Source organism: Entelurus aequoreus, linkage group LG08 (assembly GCF_033978785.1).
Source record: "Entelurus aequoreus isolate RoL-2023_Sb linkage group LG08, RoL_Eaeq_v1.1, whole genome shotgun sequence".
Taxonomy (NCBI): domain Eukaryota; kingdom Metazoa; phylum Chordata; class Actinopteri; order Syngnathiformes; family Syngnathidae; genus Entelurus; species Entelurus aequoreus.
The window spans coordinates 65279949-65294382 of record NC_084738.1 but is presented as its reverse complement, the minus strand read 5'-3'; the positions used below and the strand labels follow the sequence as shown (position 1 = coordinate 65294382).

Below are 14434 nucleotides of genomic sequence, written 5' to 3'. Positions count from 1 at the left end.
GTCCAGTCCATAGTGGATCCAACATAATAGTGGGAGTCCAGTCCATAGTGGATCTAACATAATAGTGAGAGTCCAGTCCATAGTGGATCTAACATAATAGTGAAAGTCCAGTCCATAGTGGATCTAACATAATAGTGTGAGTGCAGTCCATAGTGGATCTAACATCATAGTGTGAGAGTCCAGTCCATAGTGGATCTAAAATAATAGTGAGAGTCCAGTCCATAGTGGATCTAGCACAGTAGTGTGAGAGTCCAGTCCACAGTGGATCTAACATAATAGTGTGAGAGTCCAGTCCATAGTGTATCTAACATAATAGTGAGAGTCCAGTCCATAGTGTATCTAACATAATAGTGAGAGTCCAGTCCATAGTGGATCTAACATAATAGTGTGAGTCCAGTCCTTAGTGGATCTAACATACTAGTGTGAGAGTCCAGTCCATAGTGGATCTAACATAATAGTGTGCTAGTCCAGTCCATAGTGGATCTAACATAATAGTGAGAGAGTCCAGTCCATAGTGGATCTAACATAATAGTGTGAGAGTCCAGTCCATAGTGGATCTAACATAATATTGTGAGAGTCCAGTCCATAGTGGATCTAACATAATAGTATGAGAGTCCAGTCCATAGTGGATCTAACATAATAGTGAGAGTCCAGTCCATAATGGATCTAACAAAATAGTGTGAGAGTCCAGTCCATAGTGGATCTAACAAAATAGTGAGTGTCCAGTCCATAGTGGATCTAACATAATAGTGTGAGAGTCCAGTCCTTAGTGGATCTAACATAATAGTGTGAGAGTCCAGTCCATAGTGGATCTAACATAATAGTGTGAGAGTCCAGTCCATAGTGGATCTAACATAATCTTGTGAGAGTCCAGTCCATAGTGGATCTAACATAATAGTGAGAGTCCAGTCCATAGTGGATCTAACATAATAGTGTGAGAGTCCAGTCCATAGTGGATCTAACATAATAGTGAGAGTCCAGTCCATAGTGGATCTAACAAAATAGTGAGTGTCCAGTCCATAGTGGATCTAACATAATAGTGAGAGTCCAGTCCATAGTGGATCTAACATAATAGTGTGAGAGTCCAGTCCATAGTGGATCTAACATAATAGTGTGAGATTCCAGTCCATAGTGGATCTAACATAATATTGTGAGAGTCCAGTCCATAGTGGATCTAACATAATAGTGAGAGTCCAGTCCATAGTGGATCTAACATAATAGTGTGAGAGTCCAGTCCATAGTGGATCTAACATAATAGTGACAGTCCAGTCCATAGTGGATCTAACATAATAGTGTGAGTCCAGTCCATAGTGGATCTAACATAATAGTGTGAGAGTCCAGTCCATAGTGGATCTAAAATAATAGTGAGAGTCCAGTCCATAGTGGATCTAACATAATAGTGAGAGTCCAGTCCATAGTGGATCTAACATAATAGTGAGAGTCCAGTCCATAGTGGATCTAACATAATAGTGTGAGTCCAGTCCATAGTGGATCTAACATAATAGTGTGAGAGTCCAGTCCATAGTGGATCTAAAATAATAGTGAGAGTCCAGTCCATAGTGGATCTAACATAATAGTGTGAGAGTCCAGTCCATAGTGGATCTAACATAATAGTGTGAGAGTCCAGTCCATAGTGGATCTAACACAGTAGTGTGAGAGTCCAGTCCACAGTGGATCTAACATAATAGTGTGAGAGTCCAGTCCATAGTGTATCTAACATAATAGTGAGAGTCCAGTCCATAGTGGATCTAACATAATAGTGAGAGTCCATTCCATAGTGGATCTAACATAATAGTGTGAGTCCAGTCCTTAGTGGATCTAACATACTAGTGTGAGAGTCCAGTCCATAGTGGATCTAACATAATAGTGTGAGAGTCCAGTCCACAGTGGATCTAACATAATAGTGTGAGAGTCCAGTCCATAGTGGATCTAACATAATAGTGTGAGAGTCCAGTCCATAGTGGATCTAACATACTAGTGTGAGAGTCCAGTCCATAGTGGATCTAACATACTAGTGTGAGAGTCCAGTCCATAGTGGATCTAACATAATATTGTGAGAGTCCAGTCCATAGTGGATCTAACATAATAATGTGAGAGTCCAGTCCATAGTGGATCTAACATAATAGTGTGAGAGTCCAGTCAATAGTGGATCTAATATAATAGTGTGAGAGTCCAGTCCATAGTGGATCTAACATAATAGTGAGACTCCAGTCCATAGTGGATCTAACATAATAGTGAGAGTCCAGTCCATAGTGGATCTATCATAATAGTGAGAGTCCAGTCCATAGTGGATCCAACATAATAGTGGGAGTCCAGTCCATAGTGGATCTAACATAATAGTGAGAGTCCAGTCCATAGTTAGGCCAGCAGGAGATCATTTGGAGACAGGTCAGCAGCGCAGAGACGTCCCCAACTGATGCACAGATGAGTGGTCCACCCTGGGTCCCGACTTTGGACAGCTAGCATTTCATCTGTGGTCACCGAAACTGTGCCCCCCCCCCCCCCATGAAGGCGAGGGGGGCAGAGCAGAAAAGAAACGGCAGATCAACTGGTCTGAAAGGGGGGTTTATTTAAAGGCTAGAGTATACAAATGAGTTTTAAGATAGGACTTAAATGCTTCTACTGAGGTAGCATTTCTAACTGTTACCAGTAGAACATTCAATAGTACTGGAGCCCCAATAGAAAACGCTCTATAGCCCGCAGACTTTTTTTGGGTTCTGGGAATCACTAATAAGCCGGAGTTCTTTGAACGCAGATTTCTTGCCGGGACATATGGTACAATACAATCAGCAAGATAGGATGGAGCTAGACCCTTGAGTATTTTATACCTAAGTAGTAAAACCTTAAAGTCACATCTTAAGTGCACAGGAAGCCAGTGCAAGTGAGCCAGTATAGGTATTCTGTATAAATAGGTATATGTGTATATAAAGGTATATACAGTATAGAAAGGTATATACAGTATAGGCATAATATGATCAAACTTTTTTGTTCTTGTCAAAAGTCTTTCAGCCGCATTTTGTATTGATACTGCGTATCAATACAAGTTTCCTAGTTCCTAGTTGTATTGATACGCAGTACTCCACAGTACTTTATCCACGTTAGCCTAGCGCCAAGCGTAATACTCGGACAGTGGTAACTGTCATTCATGTTTTCAGTAGTGTAAAGTGTCTTGGTAGTTTTCCATGTGCATCCCTACTCGGGTGGAATCATTGTTCAGTGTTAACAAATACATTTCAGGAGGAAACTTTTTAACGACGGCAAAGGCACACGGGGACACTTCCTCGTGTGACGCAAGGAACGGATGACTTGCATGCGGTCGGAAAATTTCCAGAAATCCAATGTAATAATGGTCCTTATTATATTGATGCTAATATTGTTTGTGCCGCGTCGTCATGACTGCTCACAAACGTTCCTGCCCTTTAAAATAATATCTTGGAATGTGGCAATTAGAAAATGCGTGTTTCATTTAATTGCGGGCGTCGACAGATGCTTTTCTGATTATGAGTTCCAACCCTGAGAACGCTGCTCTGCCTGTTTGGCGTCTACTGTAAGACGTTTGATGAAATGTCAACATGACGATAAGTGAATATTTACTTGCAATTTGTTCAAATGCTGAACATTTGTGTTGCTCAGTCAAAATGACCATATTAACGTTTACAAACATATTTATCAACATATTAACATAGGGTACATAATAATAATAGATTGTATTTTTTTAAAAGCACTTTACATTGAGTAAATAACTTCAAAGTGCTACAGTGTATTAAAAAAAATAAAAATAAAAAGATAATACAAAATTAAAAAAAATAAAAACTAGAACAGCCAAATAGCTAAAACTAGTATGCATATATATACAGTATATAAAAAAAGGCTTTTTTAAAAAGAAGGGTTTTTAAGCCTTTTTTAAAAGCATCCACAGTCTGGGTGCCCTCAGGTGGTCAGGGAGAGCGTTCCACAGACTGGGAATTTTTTTTTTTTTCCTTTTTTTTTTATAAAGAAATACAATCATGTGTGCTTACGGACTGTATCCCTGCAGACTGTATTGATTTATATTGATATATAATGTCTATATTGTGTTTTTTATGTTGATTTAATAATAAAAAAATTTTTTTATTTTTTATTTTTTTTATTTTATTTTATTTTTTAATTTCTTCTGCGGCCCGGTACGCCGCGGCCCGGTGGTTGGGGACCACTGGTGTGGAGGATTTGGGGGTGAGTAGTTCTTTGAGGTAGAGGGGGGCATTTCCATGGAGGCACTGGTGGGTTAGTAGGGAGACTTTGAATTCAATCCTGAGTGGAACTGGAAGCCAGTGAAGGGATTTGAGAGTTGTTGTGATATGGTCATATTTCCGCACGCTCATCAGGATCCTAGCAGCACTATTCTGTATGTATTGTACATTATAAACATACAGGATTATTGTCAAAACATGTTTGTTTAAATATTCATATACAATTGCTGTCAACGACTTTTTGAGAGTTTGCTGCAAAATTTGCCATGTTTTTGAGGCTTTACAATAACAATTTGTGATTTTATGAATTTGTTGTCAATGTTTTCCTCGTACTTGCCTCAAAAAGCACAGGACCGCAACAAAAAAATACTCTCATTCCATAGCACACATACTTAAAAGTACACACTCAGAGCTCATCATCAAATGACTGTTTTGATTTATTCAAACGTATTATTGCCTGCCTGCTCTGTCGTCCACAAGTTGCAGGAATTCTCCGTGTATGTTTTACGCATGAAAAGTGTTTGTCCATCTTAACGAGGAACTGAACTTTTTTGGGAATTTTGCCTACAATTATGAGAGACAAGAACACAAAAGGCTTTCGTTTTTTTTTAGCATTCTAACACGTAAAAATCCTCTCGTTCTTGGTGGCTAACAATGCAGCTAATGGGAGCAATCAATTCTATCAATTCACTTTGAAAATACATTAAAAAAGCGCCAACGACACTTCATTTACGTTCTGTAGCCTGTATAATAACCAAGCTGTAGCAACATTGTTATTGTAAGAGCGAACACTGAGGAACTCTTTTTCTAGCGTAATAACACATCGGCGTGCTTCGGTATTAGCCGTAAAAGCTAACTACAGAAAGAGATAAGCTAGTTTCTACGTCAACACGAAACACATTTGAGTTTGTAATGCACAACAATGCGATTGTATACCAATCTGTACTGACTGAAAAACATGAACAATCATATTACAGTGTCTGTAAAGTATTAGCCCGCATTTCATGTTTTGTTTGTACACAGCTCGCCAGACAGCGTGTGTACTGTAGTTGTAATAACACGCATGACATGCAGTGTGTATCATGAGCAATATAAAGTGTGACTCACTCACACTTGTCTGTTTGGTCCAGCTGGCCGAGGGCATTTTTTTCCGTTTAATTTGGGTAAGCACTCCATTTATGTCAAAATAGCTTGGCTCTAAGTTCCACATTTACAGCGTCAGAGTCACGCCGACCGCGGTCTATTCATTTGAATATAAGTTGAAAAGGATTTCCAAATTATTGTATTCTCTTTTTATTTACCATTTACACAACGTGACAACTTCACTGCTTTTAGGTTTTGTACTACATTACCCTGAAGGCTTTGCGCCACAAACCGGAACCAGAAGTTGGTCTGAGGTGTGGCTCCTTGTTGTTCCTGCTTTGCCAATTTAAGGAACAAACATACATTTAGGTTCAACAGTCGATGTGTGCGTATGAGCGCCGCTCCCGAACAAGGTCGATTGGCGAAAATGATGCTGAGTCGCCAAAATATATGGGGAAGTTGCAAGTTTTGGACAAAGTAATTGGCGGGATTGGTTACATTTGTGTGTATTGGCGCGATCGGGACATTGCAAAATCCAGGAAGGGCTGAATATTTTGTAATTAGGATCAACAAAATTAAGACACCCAGAAAAAAAAATCAAGAAGTATTTATATTTACATGTAAATAGGTGATTTACAAAACAGGAAACAAGCATAGTGCCATGCACATTGTCAAAATGGAACTCATCGGACGGATTTAAGACAGTCTGTGCCGGCACATGGCCGCATGCGTCATGAAGAGCTGGAGATGATTTTCTTTAGCTTCATCACCTCCTCACTGGTGAGCTGCAGCACTGAGGCAGAGCCGGAATTCATCATCAGCAAAGACGATGACGAGAGCCTCCTCTCGACCGCCTTCGGACTTGCCGGCTTGATGTCGCCGTGGCGGCTCGTCGTCACCGTGAGGTCTTGCGGAACCGCAGCGGGACTCGGGGGTCTCTCCTTAGCGAGGGCCTCCCAATACGTTGGGGGTTTGGATCTGTGTGGTAAAGACATTCCCTGCGAGGGAAACGGACAGACATCCACAGTGGCGGCAGGTTTTTGAATGCTGCTGGAAGGCGAGTAGTCGGGGAAACTCTTGTGGCTTGGGACGTGGGGAGTCGCTGCTGCCTGGCCGCTCGACCTCGGGCATGGCACTGTTCTGTTCACCGCCCTCAGATCTTCGATTGTGGTGTTCTGCCGGTGGGAGTTAAAGTGAAATGATAGATTGGTTGGGAGCATGCCCTTGCTCCTTCGCTCCGCTTCCTCCACCTGCAGGTGACGAGGTACCTGCTGAAGTAGCTGCTGAGGTAGCTGCTTCGCGTTGTTTGCCGCACCGTGCGGGCCGTACAGCCGTAGCCAGTTGTGGAACACGGACAGAGGGATTTCAATCTCCATTTTGCTGTTGTTTTCGGCAGGTATGTGACTGGGATTGAGTCTCCTCCCTTCTGGACTCACCAGTTGCTCTTTTGTCATATTTCCGCAATCTGTCAGGCTTCTGTCATACTCTGGGCTACTCTTCGAGGTGAGGTCCACCACGACGTCCTCCCTCGCTTTTTCGGGGTATGTCACTAATCCTGCAGCCGCTGCTTCATCCGGCTTTCTGCTGCCTTCTTTCCCGGTGAGGTCCACCACGACGTCCTCCCTCGCTTTTTCGGGGTATGGCACTACTCCTGCAGCCGCTGCTTCATCCGGCTTTCTGCTGCCTTCTTTCCTTGCTACCTGCGGGTATTGTGGCGTGTACAGCGAGGAGGGCGTGTTCAAAAACTTTGGTGTTTTGCCGGACAAAGGCGGTGCAAATGATGACTTCGGGATTTTGTCGGTCCTCTGACACTGTGCTTTAACGCTCAGGTTGAGCGGCTCACTCAGTCCAGATGAAGACTTGTACTGTTCCGCCAGGTAGCGCAAATGCTCCAGCGGTTCCTTCACCCTCTCTTTAGGCTTTGGTCCACATGGGGGGAAAGGGAATTTGGTCGGGGGGACTGTTGGTTGGTTGCGCGATGCCACAACAGAGGGAGGCATGGGAACGTAAGGGGGAAGAACCGAGGGACTCGGGTGGTAGTAGTGTGGGGGTCGGAATGGTAGAGGAAAGAGGCTCCGATGAGTGCCTGACTGGAGGTTGGAGGGGTTCTGTTATAGATAAAAGTGATTTGGATGTTAATTGGGATTCCTTCATCAAAGCAAATATTTGGAAATATGTGACTGCAGTGTCAATGGTTGAAAGGGCTAATTAACTTATTAATTATCTTCTTCCAGCATGACAGGAAAGAGTAACAGAAAAGTAACATTTGACCAACCTGGTGGTGCAGCGGCATTGACATCAGCTTGCGTTTGGCCGGTCTGGGGCCGTCGCAGACTCTGTCTTCCGGGCTGTAACCGTGGTAGCGAAAGTGTTCCATGGGGTGTGGCAGTATGGCGCTCATCCGCTGTCCCTTCAGATGGCATTCGTACGGCAGCAGCAGCCTTGGCGCAACGAAGACAAAAAGCCAGTCAGGTTAGAAAACACCTGGTTGGAAACAACCTCCACCCCTCACATCACACTCCTTCCCTGCCGTGACTCACTTCTCATAGTGGCGGCGGGTGCAGGTGGCCGCGCTCGTGCTGCGTGGGTTCCCTCCCAGCGAGTTGTAGACTTGCTTCCAAAGCTGCTGGGCCGTCACCTGTCGGCACACAGGCGAACAACATGAGACGGTATTAGGTTTTTGGAGGTTTTCAGGGTGTGCAATGTGACCACCAAGCAGTCCTGTCCAGTTCGGTTCACATTGGTACAGTTTGAATCAATAAATCCTGATCCGGATAGCTGCGTCGGGCTTCTTAAGGAGCGTGGCATCATGACTTTTCTGATTGATTAACCAAGATACGCTCGTCAGGAAGTCGCAACGTTTTTCTTCCCTCTTTCGCCAACGATTCCACTTCCAGTGACCATTTTACTAACCAACCAATGCATGGAAGCATGCGCCACCCTACACGGTGCAAACTGTACTGTAGGTTGCTAAAAAGTTCTGCCAACCTTTGCCAAAGAAAACAACTAAAGATGCGTTCCAAACTGAACCGAACGGTACAACTTGGCGGTGAAAACGTACCTGGTGGTAGCCCCCAAAGCTTCTGACCGTCTTGAACATGACGAATAGATCAACTGTGGGGGGGAAAAAAAACACCATTCAGGCATAATTCACTGATGAACAATGTGTGACATATAACATGTGCAAAATGATTAGGCAAGTTGTGTTTTTAGTAAACATAAGGAGAATATTATTGTGCATAATTGTTGTGCCCCTAAATGAATGGTTCTGTGATCCCTTGCCAATGTTTTGGCACTTTCCAGAGTGCTGCATCTGCCCTGGAAGACAGTTGAATGTTTCTTTTGTCTCATTTTGCCTGGGGGGAAAAAAAGCGGCCTTATAATTTGCTAATAATTCCGTGGACCACACCCTCCCTCATTACTCAGATAGCAGATATGCTGAAAGGGGAACTGCACTTGTTTTGGAATCTTGCCTGTCATTCACAATAAGACAAGAACGTAAAAGTTTATTGCTTTTTTTTTTTTTAATGCGTTCTAAATCGTAAAATACGTCAAGTATGTGGTGGCTAACAATGCAGCTAAAGGGAGTACTTTAATTTGCCCACAAAGCCCTCTAAAAAAACGTCCGAAAACCGCCAACAATACTCCATTTACATCTTGTGACCTGAATATATTACATATAGTGTTAGCGATATTGTTATTATAAGCGCTAACGCTGACAAACTATTTTTAGCGGCACCAAGATCACAGCTAGCTAACTAGCTTATGCTGCTATATTGACATACTGAGCTGCTGCATCGGCTCTGAGTTGGTGAAAGTTAATTCTAGGTTATAAATCATGTGTCTCAATTGGATAGTAGAAAGTTGTGGACATAAATTGAGAAGTTGGTCAACTTTGTCATCCAACTTTGTCATGAAAAGATGCTTGCTTACGACACTTTTTTTTTTATTTTTTAAACCTGAGTGAGTATTATGAATGATTCTTCATCTAAACAGGAAGCTATGAACATCCCGTCAGTCGGCATCCCATTGAGAGCAGACATTGTGCAGTAGGTGATTGTTTTATTTTGTTCATTATTGTATATCTTGTTTAACAGTTATTGAGAGCAGACATTGTGCAGTAAGTGATTGTTTTATTGTGTTCATTGTTGTATGTCTTGTTTAACAGTTAGCAACACTGCTACTTGCTGGATCGTCAAAAAACATGCATCCTCCTTTTCTTCAGTCTCAAAAATATACGTTTCTGGATCATCATTCGTCGCAAAGTAGTCGTGTTTATCTTTCATAAAGTCAGCCGTGATTAGTAGTACTATTGTCGAAGGGAAAAGCGAAAGTTGTGACTCGTGTGTGAAATTAATACTCCGCCGTATGCCTGAAACGAGCAAAATATGTAAATATTGCATGTTATTATAAATGTTACTACATGACATATATACTTTCATCATGTATATATTACATGTTATTATGAATGTTACTACATGACATATATACTTACATCATGTATATATTACATGTTATTATGAATGTTACTACATGACATATATACTTACATCATGTATATATTACATGTTATTATGAATGTTACTACATGACATATATACTTACATCATGTACATATTACATGTTATTATGAATGTTACTACATGACATGTATACTTACATTATGTATATATTACATATTATGAATGTTACTACATGACATATATACTTACATCATGTATATATTACATGTTATTATGAATGTTACTACATGACATATATACTTACATCATGTATATATTACATGTTATTATGAATGTTACTACATGACATATATACTTACATCATGTATATAATACATGTTATTATGAATGTTACTACATGACATATATACTTACATCATGTATATATTACATGTTATTATGAATGTTACTACATGACATATATACTTACATCATGTATATATTACATGTTATTATGAATGTTACTACATGACATATATGCTTACATCATGTATATATTACATGTTATTATGAATGTTACTACATGACATATATACTTACATCATGTATATATTACATGTTATTATGAATGTTACTACATGACATATATACTTACATCATGTATATAATACATGTTATTATGAATGTTACTACATGACATATATACTTACATCATGTATATATTACATGTTATTATAAATGTTACTACATGACATATATACTTACATCATGTATATATCACATGTTATTATGAATGTTACTACATGACATATATACTTACATCATGTACATATTACAAGTTGTTATGAATGTTACTACATGACATATATACTTACATCATGTACATATTACATGTTATTATGAATGTTACTACATGACATACACTACCGTTCAAAAGTTTGGGGTCACCCAAACAATTTTGTGGAATAGCCTTCATTTCTAAGAACAAGAAAAGACTGCCGAGTTTCAGATGAAAGTTCTCTTTTTCTGGCCATTTTGAGCGTTTAATTGACCCCACAAATGTGATGCTCCAGAAACTCAATCTGCTCAAAGGAAGGTCAGTTTTGTAGCTTCTGTAACGAGCTAAACTGTTTTCAGATGTGTGAACATGATTGCACAAGGGTTTTCTAATCATCAATTAGCCTTCTGAGCCAATGAGCAAACACATTGTACCGTTAGAACACTGGAGTGATAGTTGCTGGAAATGGGCCTCTATACACCTATGTAGATATTGCACCAAAAACCAGACATTTGCAGCTAGAATAGTCATTTACCACATTAGCAATGTATAGAGTGTACTTCTTTAAAGTTAAGAGTAGTTTAAAGTTATCTTCATTGAAAAGTACAGTGCTTTTCCTTCAAAAATAAGGACATTTACATGTGACCCCAAACTTTTGAACGGTAGTGTATATACTTACATCATGTATATATTACATGTTATTATAAATGTTACTACATGACATATATACTTACATCATGTATATATTACATGTTATTATGAATGTTACGACATGACATATATACGTACATCATGTATATATTACATGTTATTATGAATGTTAATAGATACTACATATATACTTACATCATGTATATATTACATTTTATTATGAATGTTATTAGATACTACATATATACTTACATCATGTATATATTACATGTTATTATGAATGTTACTACATGACATATATACTTACATCATGTATATATTACATGTTATTATGAATGTTACTACATGACATATATACTTACATCATGTATATATTACATGTTATTATGAATGTTACTAGATACTACATATATACTTACATCATGTATATATTACATGTTATTATGAATGTTACTAGATACTACATATATACTTACATCATGTATATACTACATGTTATTATGAATGTTACTAGATACTACATATATACTTACATCATGTATATATTACATGTTATTATGAATGTTACTACATGACATATATACTTACATCATGTATATATTACATGTTATTATGAATGTTACTACATTACATATAAACTTACAGCGTTGATGGAGGTGTTTGGATGTTTTTAGGGCACTTATAGATTAGAGATTGATAGGCAAATTTCAGCAGTTGTCCTTTAAATCCAATGGCTACTGGAATGGCCCGGTGTTAGAGTCGGAACGTTTGCAGAAAAATGGCATCATAGGCTTAAAAGTCGGCAGTTGATACTAGCTCATGTCGGGTGCGTTGGAAAGGTCAAACGGTTTTGTGTTGACGAATGCCCTTTGCGTTGTGTCATTCTACGACATGTCAGATCACGCTTGCCATCTGTAAGGTGGTGCATTGTACGCTGACTGCCGACTATTGTGTACTTTATGTCAGGCCCATGACACTGAGAAGAATAAGTACTTTGTTTGAAGCCCAAGTGAGGGATCCTCTCGATGGGAGTGTCTCGCTTCTTCATGAAAAGGTACAGACTTTTAAGGAACTGCTCCTCGCCCGGGTCTACTGACTCTCTGCGCCGGTCCTCCTGGACCCCCAGGCGGGCCATTGTCATGTGTACCTGAGAGGACGACAACACCCTCATTATCATCATCTAAGTTTCCAAGACCTCTCGACACGTGATCACAAATCAAAGCAACGTAGCATCAGTGCGTCCTTTCAAAGACCGCTCCTTGTCCTGGTTGTCCCACCCCAGATCTCGCCGTGTACAATTAGGCTAAGATTGACCCGATGGGTGAATCCGGTAAAATTGGTAAAATTATTTTCATATCAGGACAAAAAGGCCTGACATGTGCAATGTGCAGTGTGCTCCTAGCGCTCACCTGTCTCTCCATGTTCACCGAGCGCCTCGTCCCATCCAGCACCAGGAAACTACAAAACACGGACAGATGCGTCCGTCCCGGTGGCCGTTTGCAAATATGCAACAATAACAGCGAGGCCGCCTACTTCAACCTCCCGCTGCTGACATTCGAACGTGGTCCGACCGGTCCGACCTGCTGCCGAACAACTGCGGTGCCGGAATCGACCGCGCAGGGCACAAATTGGCAGAAAAGAGGAGCATGAAGGCTTATGATAGGAGAATATTTTTTGATGTTGTTTTTGTTAAAAAAAGGTAGGAGAGCCTTCGGGTTTGTAAGTAAATAATCCGGCGAGTGCACGCATTAGAAGAAGTCAGATTGACGTGCTGATATGCGCGGCTTGTCAGCGCACCGTCATCATATTAATGAAGATAATTATCAGGGCAGAAACAAGAAATGTCACATTTCAACGGCTCCGAGTCTATTTTGGTTTAGCTGAGGTTTGATCACAAAGTCAATGTTTTATTTCGGCTACCGTAATTGTCAATCTATCAGTCAGCATGAATAAATGCTCGTCTGCATGCGTTTCAGTCTTTGCCCCCTTCCCTCGATGCTAAGATACAGTTAGCGTTGTCAATGATGGGGAGTGGCTGCAGTGCAGTATGTACCACAAGCCGACCAGCAGGCTTGCGTTGTACAAATACATGCGACTAATTGCTTTTAATTGCGATGACAGGAGAACCAGTTATCGGCTCAGTGAAATAAGTACAACTCTGGAGGTAAACGCTTGCGAAAGTAGCGTCAAAATAATAAGCGTGTGTCACGGACCAAATGCCTAAATGACTCTGCTATACCCTGTTTGCTACGACTAAATTGGGGTGCAAAGCAGTGTTTTATTTTGTGCACCCCCATTACAAAAACATGTTACACTTTTTTATTCATGCGAAACTATTTTATGCTTTTAAATCAAACATTAATTTGATGCCGGTTTTGTGCTAAAATAATTCATGGGAAATAAATCATTAAATTAATATATATATATACATATATATATATATATATATATATATATATATATATATATATATATATATATATATATATATATATATATATATATATATATAAATTTTAACTTCGATTTTATAAAATCACCCGAAGAGCAGGGAAACCTGCAAAACAGGCTTGTAGGGATGAAATAGCCTCTGGGTTTTTTCCTGACCTAACATATATATATATATATATATATATATATATATATATATACATATATATATATATATATATATATATATATATATATATATATATATATATATATATATATATATATATATATATATATATATATATATATATATATCATATTTTTTTCTTTTTTTTCTTCTTCTGCAAAATAACTTTAAAAAATACATTTGCAAAACTTCTGAACGTTACCAAGTTGGATATCCACCAAGTGTGACTGTTTACCAGTCCAGCGCCACCAGAGACAATGTAATTGTATGCGGAATGTACCATTATATTCTTATCAGCCACGGAGCAGGAATGGGCTAGGCTTTTGTATGCGGTCACAATTCATATGCACTAATTCACTAATTAATTTTTTTTACATGTGTTTATTTACGCAAAACGCTTCTCGTTACTTACATGCAGGAGGTGCATGAACTCCACGAGGGTGCATGTCTTGCCAGAACACCGGCTCCAATTTCAGAGCAAGCTGCAACGAACGTGTCGTCTATCCACAGTAGAAAGCCGCTTTAAAGATACTAATCATCACCACGATTTGCGGACTAGGGTAATGGCTAATGCTACACACTATGTCCTATGTAGATACTCATTTTTTTTGCTATTTTTGCAACCGTTTAC

At 39.7% G+C, this 14434-nt stretch overlaps 3 protein-coding genes across 8 annotated transcripts in view; 1 reads left to right on the top strand and 2 right to left on the bottom strand.

The window, feature by feature from the left end:
• The window catches only part of LOC133656159 (breakpoint cluster region protein-like), a 590239-nt gene that overhangs the window by 225463 nt on the left and 350342 nt on the right, over nucleotides 1-14434 (bottom strand). The gene's annotated exons all lie outside the window — the stretch shown is intronic.
• LOC133656158 (transcription factor TFIIIB component B'' homolog) overlaps nucleotides 1-14434 on the top strand; it is an 86892-nt gene that overhangs the window by 54385 nt on the left and 18073 nt on the right. The window lies entirely within an intron of this gene.
• Nucleotides 5905-12748, bottom strand: LOC133656166 (uncharacterized). Its single transcript, XM_062057069.1, has 6 exons — nucleotides 12593-12748; nucleotides 12177-12330; nucleotides 8374-8426; nucleotides 7853-7950; nucleotides 7588-7753; nucleotides 5905-7420 (listed from the first exon to the last, which is right to left on the bottom strand). The coding sequence occupies exons 1-6, from the start codon at nucleotides 12602-12604 to the stop codon at nucleotides 6044-6046; spliced, it is 1860 nt and encodes a 619-aa protein (XP_061913053.1). The 5' UTR covers nucleotides 12605-12748; the 3' UTR covers nucleotides 5905-6043.